The sequence below is a fragment of the Peromyscus leucopus genome, chromosome 5 (genome assembly GCF_004664715.2).
Source record: "Peromyscus leucopus breed LL Stock chromosome 5, UCI_PerLeu_2.1, whole genome shotgun sequence".
Taxonomy (NCBI): domain Eukaryota; kingdom Metazoa; phylum Chordata; class Mammalia; order Rodentia; family Cricetidae; genus Peromyscus; species Peromyscus leucopus.
This window is the reverse complement of record NC_051067.1, coordinates 86579913-86594087: the sequence shown is the minus strand read 5'-3', so window position 1 is coordinate 86594087 and position 14175 is coordinate 86579913. Positions and strand designations below refer to the sequence as shown.

The 14175-nt window shown below is 51.8% G+C and overlaps 1 protein-coding gene across 1 annotated transcript in view; it reads left to right on the top strand.

The window, feature by feature from the left end:
• Positions 1 to 14175, top strand: part of Cngb1 (cyclic nucleotide gated channel subunit beta 1) — a 63058-nt gene that overhangs the window by 38915 nt on the left and 9968 nt on the right. The window contains exons 25-34 of the mRNA XM_037206474.1: positions 1716 to 1766; positions 2188 to 2274; positions 3174 to 3238; positions 3999 to 4121; positions 8968 to 9109; positions 9769 to 9928; positions 10739 to 10836; positions 10933 to 11016; positions 13441 to 13559; positions 14046 to 14175. The exon at positions 14046 to 14175 is cut by the window's right edge and continues 17 nt beyond it. Of these exons, the coding sequence (XP_037062369.1) occupies positions 1716 to 1766; positions 2188 to 2274; positions 3174 to 3238; positions 3999 to 4121; positions 8968 to 9109; positions 9769 to 9928; positions 10739 to 10836; positions 10933 to 11016; positions 13441 to 13559; positions 14046 to 14175 (1059 nt within the window). The remainder of the gene's footprint in view (positions 1 to 1715; positions 1767 to 2187; positions 2275 to 3173; positions 3239 to 3998; positions 4122 to 8967; positions 9110 to 9768; positions 9929 to 10738; positions 10837 to 10932; positions 11017 to 13440; positions 13560 to 14045) is intronic.

Here is a 14175-nt window from a genome sequence, read left to right as displayed (position 1 = left end):
AACAACACCCCTGAGATGCAAGTATTGCTGTGAGAACTAGATGGTGCACGCAGAGTGCGGGGCACAGGGAGCCGAGAGTCTCCTGCAGAGAGCACAGTGATGATTTGCTCTGTGGATCAGCCTGACCCGGCCCCTTACAGTGAGGAGACCAAAGCCCTAACTGTGACCCTGGTGGTGTGACCCGTGCCTGTAATCCTAGCACTCAAGAGGTCGAGGCAGGGAGAGCTGAGTTCGAAGCTGGACCAGGCTGTGTAGTGAAAGCCTGTCTTAAAAACGCAGTGGCTGGGGGTTGGGGGGAGGAATAGAAGAAAGGAAGGGAAAGAGAGGCAGGCACCCCAGTTCCCACTGCTGTGAGCAAGTCATTTTCTAAAATTCCACACGGAGGGCTGGGTGTGTACTTGCCTAGCTCCCTGACACCCTGGGGTCCATCTTCACTACTGCAAAGTAAACGAAAGAAGTCCAGACCACTGCCAGGGTGGGCTTTCTTCTAAAACACTTCTTCTAAGTGGACTTTCCTTCTGGACTAGAGTTTCTTTTGATAAGAGGTAGTGACTTGCTGTAAGTATCCATGGGAGAAGTCAGGCAGTTAACATACAGAAGGGAGCCGATAAGGAGTCAGAAAATATTAGAGAGAGCTTTTAGCCACTTTCATTACATTGATAAGAATTAAGGGGGACCCAGGCATGGTGGCACACACCTTTAATCCCAGTACCCAGGAGGCAGAGGCAGGGAGCATCTTTGTAAATTCAAGGCCACCCTGGTCTACAAAGAGAGACTCTGTCTCCAAACAAAATGAGTCAAGGGCTTTGGAGAGATGGCTCAGCAGTCATGGACACTTCCTGCTCTTCCAGAGGACCCAAGTTCAGTTCCCAGCACCCACATCGGGTAGCTACAAGGGATCCAATGCCTTCTTTTGGCCTCTATGGACACACACACACACACACACTCACATGAAGAAAAATAAATCCTTTAATAAAAATCATTAAATAAAGACAAGAAAACCAATAGTGCTATGAAGATAATTATTAAACTGTGTGAAGTAGAATTCATCCATGGTTGAGGTTTTTTTTTTAAATTTTATTTTAAAATAGAATTTAGTTCTACATATCAGCCACAGATTCCCTTGTTCTCCCTGCTCCCGCCCCCCATGGTTGAAGTTTTTGAGTGCCATCTTAAGGGTGTTGTATGGCAGTTGGCAAAGTAAAATTTAACAGTATAGAAGTTAAGGTTTTGGACGTTGTACCATATGCGTTGGATGCCATGGCAAGTGATGTAAGCCAACAGCTACTTTACAGGCTGCAAATGCTATTGTTAACGACAGGCACCATGAATTAAAGTGTGATGTGAATCCAAAACGCTTGAGGAGCCTGTGCTAACCCTAGACAGCATATGAAAGTGTTGGTAATAAGCAAGGAGTCCTTGGCCAGCCTCCTCCCTAGCTCCATCAGAGCAGTGGCCAGCTCCTCACAAATCAAATGGCTAGTAGTCCTGGGAGGAGCTGGGCGCTGAGAGACTAGGTCTCCACTTTCCTCCGTCCATGAGATCGGTCTGGCTGGTGACTCCATCAAGGCTCATTCCCACGATTAGTTTACCCACCCGCAACCACAAGCCCTTCCCGGCAGCGTGGCTGCGTGCGCCTGGGCGGGCAACCTGGCTCTCTCTGGTCAGAACTTAACCTAACACCATTTCCCCATCTCTGTGCCTCCTTCTTCCAGACAGACAAAAAGGAGATGCGCAATAACTATCTGAAGTCTCGCCGGTTTAAGGTGTGTACAGGGGGGATATGGGCGGTTGCCGCTGGGTCTCAGAGGGCCTGGGTATGTGGGGGCCTGTGTCATGTAGTTCCTGGCACATAAGGGGAGGCTAGTCTCATCTTTCATGGGAATGCCCACTAGGCCATACGCCTTCCGGGACAGCACGGACTGGGCGGCCCTCACAGAACACCTTTCCACATCTGTGCCTCCACCTCCAATTAGGCAGCAGGGGGTCCCTTACGTTGGTTGGTGACAGAGCTGCATTGGAGATGGGTGCCACACAGGGGTGGGTGGGTGGAAACCTTGTGCCCTCTCATCTGAGGCTGTCCTGAGCCTTCTGACCCTTCTCTCTGGCAGATAGAGACATGCCCCTTAGCCCCCTACCCCCAGGGTTCTGTGCCTTATCCCCTGTGGTCCCCCATTGGGATTTCAGATGGACCTGCTCTGCCTCATGCCCCTGGACTTTCTCTACTTGAAACTCGGAGTGAACCCTCTCCTTCGCCTGCCCCGCTGCCTGAAGGTAAGATTGGCAGGTCCCCGCAGCCTTCGGTTCCTCCGTGCTTGGCATGGGCACTGCCACTTGGGGAAGGGAAGGTGTGCCCAAGAGGAGACCCTGGGGAGGTGAATGCCCTCCAAGCATGCCTTGGTAAGAAGCTGGTTATAGTTGCTGGTGACTTGGGGATGGACACTCTTGTTCATCTCGGATCCAGAGACTTTACAAATTCTAGTTCTTCATTTCCATGACTTGAATGCTGTTCTTACCATCTTAAGGAGAGGAGAACAGAGAGGCTAAGGAACTTGCCCAATGTCACACAGCTAGGCAGGAGTGGGGTCTGGATTTGAATGTAGTTAGTCTAGCTCCAACTCCATCCCTACAGAGCTTCTCACGAAAGGGGCTTCTGCTTTATAATGCACTCCATTCAAAAGATGGGGAAATTGGCCCTTGGAACGGCTGGGTGACTTGCCCAAGGTAACAGAAGTAAGGGTGTGCCAAGGGCAGATCTGAATGCCCAGTACCCATTTCATCAGCACTCAGTGTCATTCCATTGTCTTTTTTTTTTTTTTCCTGACACTCACTGGTTGGACCCAGGGTCCAAGGAGGATCTGCTTGACACAGGGTGGAGATCTGACAAGTGTCCTTGAATGTGGTCAGGATCGATGGCCACTCAGAGCACTCAGGATTTCCTAAGTGGACTTTTCTAGCTAGCCAATTAAACTTACGATTCCCCTTACATGGTATCAGTGCTCTTTTCCAAAGACAGTAGTTTACTAATGGGGGAACCGTGGTAACAATGGTTACCTGGAGAGAGAAGGCAAAGAAGGTTACCCGGTAGCCATCGGGTAGGGTGGGAGGCAAGGGTAGTGTGCCATGTCCCCAGCGGGTATGGGGCTACCCTGACACCCTCCTCTTCCTCCTAGTACATGGCCTTCTTCGAGTTTAATAACCGCTTGGAAGCCATCCTCAGCAAAGCCTACGTCTACAGGTGAGAGTTCCCCATGCACACATGTGCACATATGCATGTTAGTGCATACACACACACACACACACACACACACACACACACACCATACCTCAGACCCCCCACCCCCCAGGCCTCATGGCCTCTAGAAGCCAGGCCTCTTCTTGGCCCAACCTCTTCTCTGGAAGGATATTTGGTTTGTTTGTTTAGTAAGATCCAGGAATGTCTTATTTACACACCCACACTCACTACTGTGACAAGGACTCTCACAGGGTGACTCAAGTGACAAGTCAGCTTTCTGTGTCGGTCAGGGGAGCGAAGCTCCTTGTTCCTGCCTCAGGAAGCACAGAGCTGGCCGGCACTTCTCTGCACACACCTGTCGGCTCCCTGCTCCTCCTCGGGCCGTATTTCCCCTTTGACTTTCTTACACTCGTCTGTACAGATTTCTCTGCGGCAGCTGGGTTGAGTGCAGCCATGAATTTTGACAAGGGTCCAGTCAAGTGCCCTGGGTTCAATTCCAACCCCCTCCACAAAGAAAAACCTGATTGACTAAGTGGTGTGTCATGCAGCTGACTACACCTTAGAATTAAAGGAATCCGGCAGAGGAGAGAGAGGAGAGTATGACTGGGTATCTGACTGGGTGACTGCCTGGGCAGGGTTACGCAGCTCCAGCAGGGAAACCCAGGAGGTGCCTTCGGGGGCTGAGGTCTAGTTCATTCCCTGGAGCGCTGCCCCAGGCCAAGGTGTGACCTCCACGGCTGTGTCTCCCTCTCTCCCTCTGCAGGGTCATCAGGACCACAGCCTACCTGCTCTACAGTTTGCACCTCAACTCCTGTCTTTACTACTGGGCATCGGCCTTCCAGGGCATCGGTTCCACTCACTGGGTTTACGACGGTGTGGGGAACAGGTGAGCCAGGCTTCCCCCAGGCCATCACATGGGCCTCTACGGTCCAAGACAACCTTGCTCCTGAGGAGCCACTCATGGCCAAGGTTCTAGGGCCAAGTTCTCCTTTCCCATCCATCTCCCTAAGCCAAGGTCTCCTGGGAATTGCAAGTGCCAGGAGAGGGTCTGGGCATGAGATGTGTTAGAAAGATCTTCTCAGCACCCCAAGACCAGTAGGGTTGGCGAATATACCACACAGACTTTAGTGTGAGGAAAAGTTCAGGGCAGGGGACAAGGGCTCATGGATAAAGATCGTCCCCATAATGTCCTTCCTCATATAGGAAAAAATGGAAATGGGAGGAAGCAGCCTGGTTTCAGAACATCTATGTGATATTATGTTATTTTACCTCCCTGTGGGGGACCTACTTTTTCAGATTTTAGCATTTCCAAATTTGAGGTATATGGATAATCCATGTGTATGTTTAACATGATATTTATTTTTGTACAAAAAGCTGAATTTGGGTTGAGGATGCAGCTCAGTGGGAGAGATCTTGCTTAACATGCACAGGGCCCTGGGCTCAAACTCCAGTACAAAAAAAAAGCTGAATTGACTCACTGGTGTGCTATGCAATGACTGCATCTCCAGATATGTAACTGGAGAGTGTGTTCCTGGTTTTTCTTCCAAAGCCGACATCAGCAAAGAATTGCATGTGGCATTACACATGCATATGTATCCAATATGATGCACAGCAAACAGAAAACTTTAGTTGGTTCCCCAAAGCAAGGCTGTGCAATTTATGCAATATTACACTATGATGTAACTCATGCACGCAACTTGAAATGTTTTAATAGCCACACTATAAACATAAAAGGAGGTGAAATTAATTTTAGTGATGTATTCGGTTATTCCCAATGACAAAATTATCACGTCTATGTGTAATTGCTGTGTTAAGCTTGAGTGACAGATGGTTGACTAGACAGTGACGCACTTCCTCTATACCTTTCAAAGCCTGTGCACACTTCACACCCACAGCACATCATTGTACGTGAATCTCTGGCCTCTGGCTCCATTGCCTCCTTATGATATATACATAGGGATAGGACCCAAGGCTTTCTGTGTGGAAAATAAACAAAATGTTTTTAAGACAGTCCTTCTAAATTGCCCAGGTTATCCTTGAATTGACTCCATAGCTCAAGTTGGTGTTGAACACTCTACCCTGACCAGCTTCCTGAGTGCTGGGATGCTGCTTAGGAGTCTTGTGAGGAATGGAAAGAACAAAACAAAACAAAATCAGTGAGTGTGAGTGTCTGACTGGTGCCTGGATGCCGGGTCAGTTCCTGCCCCTGCTGTGAAAGCCAGCATGCCAGGAAAGGGTTCAGAACCTAGCCTCTGGAAATTCTAACAACCCAAGCCTTGGAAACAGAAGCTGAAGTCTGAGAATCTGTCAACTGTTCTAGGTAGTTTTCTGGCTTTCCTTCAATTCTCAAAGGACTCTGTGTTCGGAATCTAAGAACCCTTTCTCGGTGGCAGGCCAGACTGGCAGCCCTGGAAGGAATGAGCAGGAAGGAGAGGTCAGCAGATTTCTGGAAACTTCTTCCCAAGGACCCAGGGGTCCAGGCCTGCTTGCTGACACACTTTCTTTCCCAGGGGAGTCCTCCAGGGACCCCGGATATGTGGACAAAGTGCAGTGACAGAATTTCTTCAAAAACTTCAATAGCATAAACAATAAGTATAAAATTAGCCACCGCCTCCTGGGGGCCGCTGTGTGCTGAAGCAAGGAACCTTGGAAAACCAGTTCCCACCTATGGCAGTCCACTGTGCTCTGTCCCAGCCTGCAATGCTGAGCAGGGACCCACCTCAGGAGGTCCCAATGTGTGCCATGTCTGTGGGAGGTTACTCCGATTAGAAACATTTAGGGGGCCGGGCAGTGGTGGCGCACGCCTTTAATCCCAGCACTCAGGAGGCAGAGCCAGGCGGATCTCTGTGAGTTTGAGGCCAGCCTGGGCTACCAAGTGAGTTCCAGGAAAGGGGCAAAGCTACACAGAGAAACCCTGTCTCAAAAAATCAAAAAAAAAAAAAAAAAGAAAGAAAGAAAGAAAGAAAGAAAGAAAGATTTAGGGGAAAGCCAGGGCTTTGAGGCCACCACTCTTTTTTTTTTTTTTAATTTTATTTATTTTATTTTACAATACCATTCAGTTCTACATATCAGCCACGGGTTCCCCTATTCTCCCCCTCCCACCCCCTCCCTTACCCCCAGCCCACCCCCCATTCCCACCTCCTCCAGGGCAAGTCCTCCCCCGAGGACTGCGATCAACCTGGTAGACTCAGTCCAGGCAGGTCCAGTCCCCTCCTCCCAGACTGAGCCAAGGAGGCCACCACTCTTAGAACCTTCTGTGGTTCACTACCTAGCTGCCTGAACACTCAGCTTCCCCCACAGTTGGGTTGGCTAGATGGCCAATGGGGAGGCAAGGGCGGGGGCCTGCTCAGTCCTGCCTAAGTTGCTTCATGCGCCCTCTGGTGACCAGTATTGGTTATGGCAGGCATTGTCCAGGCCGACTGGTCTGTTGTCATCTGATGTCCAGGCTACTGGAGATTGAGCCTGCCTAAGACCTCCCAGGCAGTCTGAGACAGAGTGGGTGAGCACACACACACACACACACACACACACACACACACACACACACACACACACACACACACAGACACAGACACACACACACACACACACACAGACACACACACACACACACACACACACACACACACACACACACACACGCCCTGCCACAACTCCAGCCACCTTGGCTCCCTCTCAGCATGAGTGCACATTGGGTGCTTGTTCCCACTAAGTAGGAAGCGTCTGGAAGACATGGCCAGTCTGCTCTGTTCCCCGAGCGGCAGGTGCTGGCAGGCACAGGCACTATGCAGGCCTTGATGGCTGACTCAGGGCCTGGTCACTCTTCTAGCAGCTCACTTCGTCCTCACAGCTGCCTGGAAAGAATGTTCCGCTACTGTGCCTGCTTAATGGAGGAGGAGGCCAGCTGCAGAGAGTGGGAATTGATCCATGCTAGAGAGTGGCTCCAGGACAGTGGTTCTCAACCTGTGGGCGACCCCTTGGGGGTCAAACGACCCTTTCACGGGGGTCGCATATCAGATATCCTGCATGTTATTTATATTATGGTTCATAACCACCAAAATTACAATTATCTTACGGTTGGGAGTCCGCACAACATGAGGAACTGTATTAAAGGGTCGCCGCAGTAGGAAGGTTGAGAACCACTGCTCTAAGGCCTGCGCCTTTACCTGCATCCTGAGTAAGCAGCAGGTGAGTGGAGGTGGGAAGGCCCCGGAAAGTCAGCTGGCCTGGTCCAGCTGGCCTGCCTCCCCTTGCTGACTTCAGGAAGGACTCAGGCTGGAGCTGTGGTCAGGTGTACCAGGCCTGCTCTTTGTGACCGTTAGACAAGTGCAGGGCATTTCCTGTGCTTTTTCCTACACAGTAGGACCTCACCACTTGTACTTCCTGCCCCGGGGACCATGAGCTTATACCGGGGTACCCGAGGGTGTATGATTGCTTAGGGGAGCAGACTGTGCCCTGGGCTCTTGTCAAGTTCTGGAATGTGTCAGCTGGAGACCTTGAGTCCCTTTCACTTTGTGGGCCTCAGTTTCCCTATGTGGAAAATAGTGAGGAAGGACAGGGTCAGAAAAGATACAATTGATGGGTATGTAGTACATGCCCAGACAGGCAGATCTCTGTGAGTTTGAGGCCAGCCTGGTCTATATAGCAAGTTCTGGTCAGCTGGGGCTACATAGTGATACTCTTCCTGTCTGAGAGAGAGAGAGAGAGAGAGAGAGAGAGAGAGAGAGAGAGAGAGAGAGAGAGAGAGTATAAGGATGCAGTTGTCCCTCAGTGGCATGGGAACTGGCTCCAGGGCCCCTGAAGACTCTGAACTCCAAGGAAATTCAAGTCCCTTATGTGAAGTGGCATAATGTTTGCATGTGACCTGCACAGACCGTCTCAGAGAGAGCTCCATCTCTAGAGCCCTCACAATACCATACAGTACAGGGACTCCATGATAGTTGCTGTACTGCATCGTTAAGAAATAGCGACCAAGCTGGGCAGTGGTGGTGCACGCCTTTAATCCCAGCACTCGGGAGGCAGGAGGATCTCTGTGAGTTCAAGGCCAGCCTGGTCTACAGAGTGAGTTCCAGGAAAGCCTCCAAAGCTACCCAGAGAAACCCTGTCTCAAAAAACAAAACAAAACAAAACAAAAAGTGACCAAAAGTCTGTACACATTCAGTAAGGACACAATGAGTTTTCAAATCGGAGGGTGGGGTGACCTGAACCCAACTAGACACGTTTCCCCGCAAATGTTTCCCATCTGCGGCTGGTTGGGTCTGCAGGAGCAAGCCCTTCAGATGCGAGGGCCGGCAGTATCTCCTGGTTTTGTTTTCTTTCTCACTCTCTGTGAGCCAACACCACAGGGGAGAGCAAAGAAAAAGACTGGAAACCGAGGGAGCCGGGTCACCAGGGCCAGTCTGTCTTCCCGCCAGCTCTTCTTGTGTCTCCTGGAACCTCCTTGGCCCTGCCGGCCTCCCCTTTGCTGACTTCAGGGAGGAGTCAGCCTGGAGCTGTGGCCAGGTGTCTGCTGGAACCTCAGTTCCATATCCACGTCTCGGGGTAACATGTTCTCACAAGGCCGGGCCAGAGCCTCGGCCACACCTGGTAGCATTTGAGGGTGCTGCTGGAGGTGGAGCCACTTTCTCGCACCTGTGGCTGTATGGGGTCCTTCTGGGTGTCTGAACCAGGATCGCAAGGTCGGCTGGGCTGTTCCTGTACTGACCAAGGTCCCTTCTCTCATCTCTTACTAGTTACATCCGATGCTACTACTGGGCTGTGAAAACTCTCATCACCATTGGAGGACTGCCCGACCCCCAGACCCTCTTTGAAATTGTCTTCCAGCTGCTGAATTATTTCACAGGTGTCTTCGCTTTCTCTGTGATGATTGGACAGGTAACTGGGGTCACACATCCAGGCACCTGTGGCTCCCCTACCCCAAGCTGGAAACTTCCCTGAGTGTTGTGGCTTTGGGATTGAGTACAGGGAAGACTCCGGCTAAGCCAGGAGCCCACAGCATTTGGGGGAGGAGGATGTCTGTGTCCCAGGACTGCCTGAGGTCTTCCTGTTTGAATGCTAGTCCCTTTGGGGAGGACAGTCAGCCAGGTGGCTACGTGGCTTCTTCAAAGGCTGGTGACCTGGGCTGTGCCCTGTAAGGAAAGCCTTTGGAGTCTCTGATATGATGGGTAACTTGTGTTCTAGTCAGGGCATGAGGCAACAAATGGAGCCCTCAACGCAAACTTGGAAGGGTCCCACTCTGAGAAACAATATGCTAGGCTCAGCCTTCCTCCCTGGGGAGAATGTCTGTACACCAGACTCAGCCTATTCCAATGGGACATCCCACCCCAACATTCTGCTGGGGACCTGAGATAGCCAGAGAGGTGTGCAGGCTTGCCCCCAGCTTCCAGGGTCCATGTGTGGCCATCTGTGTTTCTCTCCGACTTACCCACGAGCACAGGTCCCCGATCTGGGTACTGCTGCATAACCAAACCCGTGTCCTACCCAGCTTGGGCCCAGCACTTCCCTGACCTCCCCTCGCTGCTGTCTTACTCCAGATGAGAGATGTGGTGGGGGCCGCCACAGCGGGCCAGACCTACTACCGCAGCTGCATGGACAGTACCGTGAAGTACATGAACTTCTACAAGATCCCCAGGTCTGTGCAGAACCGTGTCAAGACCTGGTATGAGTACACCTGGCATTCACAAGGCATGCTGGGTAAGACTGGCCAAGTCCCCATAACCCCCCACCTCTCCCGGTCAACCTTCACCTGATTCCCAGAGTGACCAACCCTTCCCTTGTCCTCTGTGTCCTGAGGGGTCTCTCTCGGCTGCCCTGCCAGCACTGCTATTAGAGGGACCCCGGGAGGCCAGTGAAGACCCCGGAACACCCGAAGAGCTTGTCCTCCGGACAGCCACTCTCCTCTTGCTTCATCTACCTTGAGATGCAGCTCCATCCAAGGTGGAAGCCATTTCCACCAAGGACGTGGCCAGGCATGGCAGCTCAGACCTAGGGTCCCAGCACGTAGAGGGCTGCTCTAAGTTTGAGCCAAGGGTGGGCTATGTAGCCAGACCTTGTCTCCGAATGAGCAGAGTGGTAGGTGGGCCCGTGCGATGGCTCAGTCAGCAGAGGTGCCTGCTGCCAAGTGTGAAGACTCAACCTCAGACCCTTGGACCCCAACAGGAGGAGAGAGCTGACCTCCACAAGTTGTCCTCTGACCTCTGTGTGTGTGCTGTGGTGCGTGTGCATACACACTCACACATACATACAATGTTTAAAAAAAAAATCAAAGTGGGGGTGACAAGTGTTACAGAATAGGGGTTACTGATACAAAAACTAGATGGGGCATCCAAGACAGGCTTCCGAGAGGAGGTGGCGTTAGTCCTTAGTTTCGAAGGAGTTTGGAAAGGAGGGGAGGGAGGAACTCTCGGAATCTGGAGAGGCTCCCTGCGGCAGGAGAAGCTGAGCTGGCTGGTATGAGGGGCAGGTCTGGCCTGACCCCTGACCCCTGCTGGGTCTCCTTCTCAGATGAGTCAGAGCTGATGGTGCAGCTCCCAGATAAGATGAGACTGGACCTGGCCATCGATGTAAACTACGACATTGTCAGCAAAGTGGCGCTCTTCCAGGTACCGCCCACAGGCACCCTTCGGCTGGGGGGCTGGGGGATCGGGGACAAAGGCCCTGCTTTCCTCTAACGGACTCCTCCCCCTCGGTCTGGACAGGGCTGTGACCGGCAAATGATCTTCGACATGCTCAAGCGCCTTCGCTCGGTGGTCTACCTGCCCAATGACTATGTGTGCAAGAAGGTGAGCTGTGCGGGGGTGAGGGGGGAGGGGAGGGGGTAAGGGGGTAAGGTGGGAGGATAGGGGGTGGGTGCGCCTGCAGGGCCTGCGAGGGTATCTGCTCACCCACCACAGGAGCCCCACTACAGAGGAAGTAGCGTGCCCTGGCAGCCTGTAGGGAGAGCACCTGCTGTGGAGGGTGCCCTGGGCTCTGTCTGCCAAGTGCTTCCAAAGCTCCCTTCACACAGAGGAGCCAGCCTTGCAGAAAAGGGATGGAGGGGCTCTGGCCCACAAAACTGCTGCCGGGGTCTCAGTCTTTCCATCAGGAAAGTGGGTGGTTTACGGCCCTGAGGTGTTTTGTGAATTTATTTAAGTGGAATTAATCCCTAACCTTTAAAGGTTGGAAGACTTCACGTCAAAATCCAAATGCCTGGATGAAGCAGAACATTGGCTAGCTCTGGGCCCCACTTTCCACGATAGCAAGAGTCAGCACAGGGGCGGGTTGTCCCTGAAGGGACAGGAGACACCCTGTCTGATGCCATGGGCCCCACCACTCTGTGCCACCCCACCCCAGGCTCCCTTCATTGCACCGAGTCACCTAGGAAACACATATGTTAGCATCTGGCCCTCGGCAATGTCAAGTCCTTTGCGCTCCCTGCCCAGGGGTCCAAGGTGGCAGCTAGGTCACCAGGGGCAGGGGGTGGGCAAGTTTCAGGTCTTCTGTACAGAGATATTAATAAGTTCGGGTGAGTGTGTGGGGTGAAAATATTCTAAGACTTGGGAGCCTCTAGCCCCTGTTGGATGGGTTCAACCTTTTTAAAAATTAGTATTTGTTATTTTTGAGACAGGGTCTTTTCTATAGCCCTGGCAGTCCTGGAACTCACTTTGTAGATCAGGCTGGCCTTGAACTCACAGAACTCCTCCTGCCTGTGTCTCCTGATTGCTGGGATTAAAGGTGTGTGCTGCCATGACTGGTTTAAAAAAAAAAAAAAAAGTCTTTTAAGGATTTTATTTCTACTGATTTGTACGGTCCCCTGGAAGAGCAGTAAGTGCCCCTGACTCCTGAGCTCTCTCTCTAGTTCCACCTTTAAAATTACTTGTTGCTGGGGCTGTGGGTCTGCAAGGACAAACACGTAGAAGTCAGAGGACAGTTTATACGGAATTGGAGCCCCTTCCTAGTGGGGCACGCTGGGTAGGGGGCTTTGCCCTCTCTGAGTCCTGTTCTTCTCATGGATGAAGTTTAGATATTGATAGTGCCTTTTTCATGAGGTGCCTGGGAAGACTGAACAAGATTTGCCTGTTTGGCACCAAATAGGCTCCCTTGCTCTCACTGTTTTCTGTGTGACTTTTGAGTTTGCGGCAGGTGAGAGGTGACTCAGGTGTTGGGGCACATGTGGGAGCAGCGCCCTCTGCTGCTGGTTCCTCTGTGACTCTCCGAGGCACTGGGATTGGAACCCCCACACTTGGATCCCTTGTAAGACTGAAAAGAGAAAGAACACCAGATTACGGCTGCGGGTGATGTGCAGGAACATTTGTGGAGTAAATTAAAGTGTAACAGGGTTCCCGACACTCCTTTTAATCATGACCTGTGTGATTGACAGGTGGCCGCCAAGGCAGGGTCTGGGAAGGCATGAGGATTGGAAGATGTACGGCAGGTTACTGTTTCTGATTGAATCCAGAGCAAGTCATCTATTCATCCATTCCCTTAGTCATTCATTTGTTCTCTCATTCATTCATTCATTCATTCATTCATTCATTCATCCATTCATTCATTCATTCATTCCTTTGGTTTAACTTGGGGTTCCAGCTACTGTGTGTGAGGGCTGGCAGACCAACTGAATGCCCATTTCCTCAGGTAGCAAGATGTTCATCTTCTCTTTGGCTCTCTTCACCTGTGCGTGTTTTCTTTAAGAACGCCAGTTGGATTGGATAAGGGCCAAACTACTCAAGCAGGCCATCTTAATTGAATTACGCGTGCAACAACCGTATTGCCATATAAGGGCCTATTGGGAGGTTCTGGAGACTGGGATTGCAGCAGACAGAGCCTAGGTCTGGGGACGGAGATTAACCATAGCAACTGTGCACCCTGGAGTCAGGCTGTCTGGATTCAAATCGCAGCCCTGGTTCGACCTCGAGTTCCGATCTTGGTAGAACATAATCTTATCCTAATAGGTTCACTGGTGTGATGCACACCCACCAGTGTTAGCTTAGAAAACATGCTGGGGCCTGTGGGTGTCCTGACCATTATTATCATTCCTATCTCAACTGGCCGAGCTCCTGAGGCACTGTCCAAGTAGGAGCTGCAGAATAGCGTCACACCCAACATTCAAAAAAAAAGGACAGGGGCCAGGAGGGAGGCGACCCCCACACACCACAGGATCTGGTGGTGCAGGGCTGAGGCAGCCTCGGTGGCCTCAGGGTGTGGGACTCAGCCCTCTTCTGTTCCAGGGGGAGATTGGCCGAGAGATGTACATCATCCAGGCGGGGCAGGTGCAGGTGCTGGGAGGCCCGGATGGCAAGGCTGTGCTGGTGACGCTCAAAGCTGGATCGGTGTTTGGAGAGATAAGGTCAGTGGTGGTGGCGGCGGCGGGGGGTGGGGGAGGGGAAGGGGAAGGGGGAGGGGTGGGGGTCAAATGCACCTTGGGCAAGGGCTGGGAGCTAGGATCAGGGGAAACTACAGTGCGTACAGCACTGGTTCCGGCCAGCATGTGTAGGATGGGTGCCGCCTCCATGTACCATGAAGGGGGCGGGGAAATACAGAGTCTAGTGAATGTAAACAAAACCCAAGCCACTAGGTGGTATACGCCTGTAGTCCCAGTTACGAGGGAGCCTGAAAGAAACAGTAAAATTCTTTAATCCCAGCATTGAGGGGGCAGAGGCAGGAGGATCTCTGAGAGTTCAAGGCCAGCCTGGTCTACATAATGAATTCCAGGACAGCCAGGGCTACATAGTGAGACCCTGTCTCGAAACAAAACAACATCAACAAAGACCTAAGACAGTCTCTCAAAAGCACAGCCTCCAAATGGTCTCATTCTCCTCCTTTTCTATTCCAGCTTGCTGGCCGTGGGGGGCGGGAACCGGCGCACGGCCAATGTGGTGGCCCATGGGTTCACCAACCTCTTCATTCTGGACAAGAAGGACTTGAATGAAATTTTGGTGCATTATCCTGAATCTCAGAAGTTA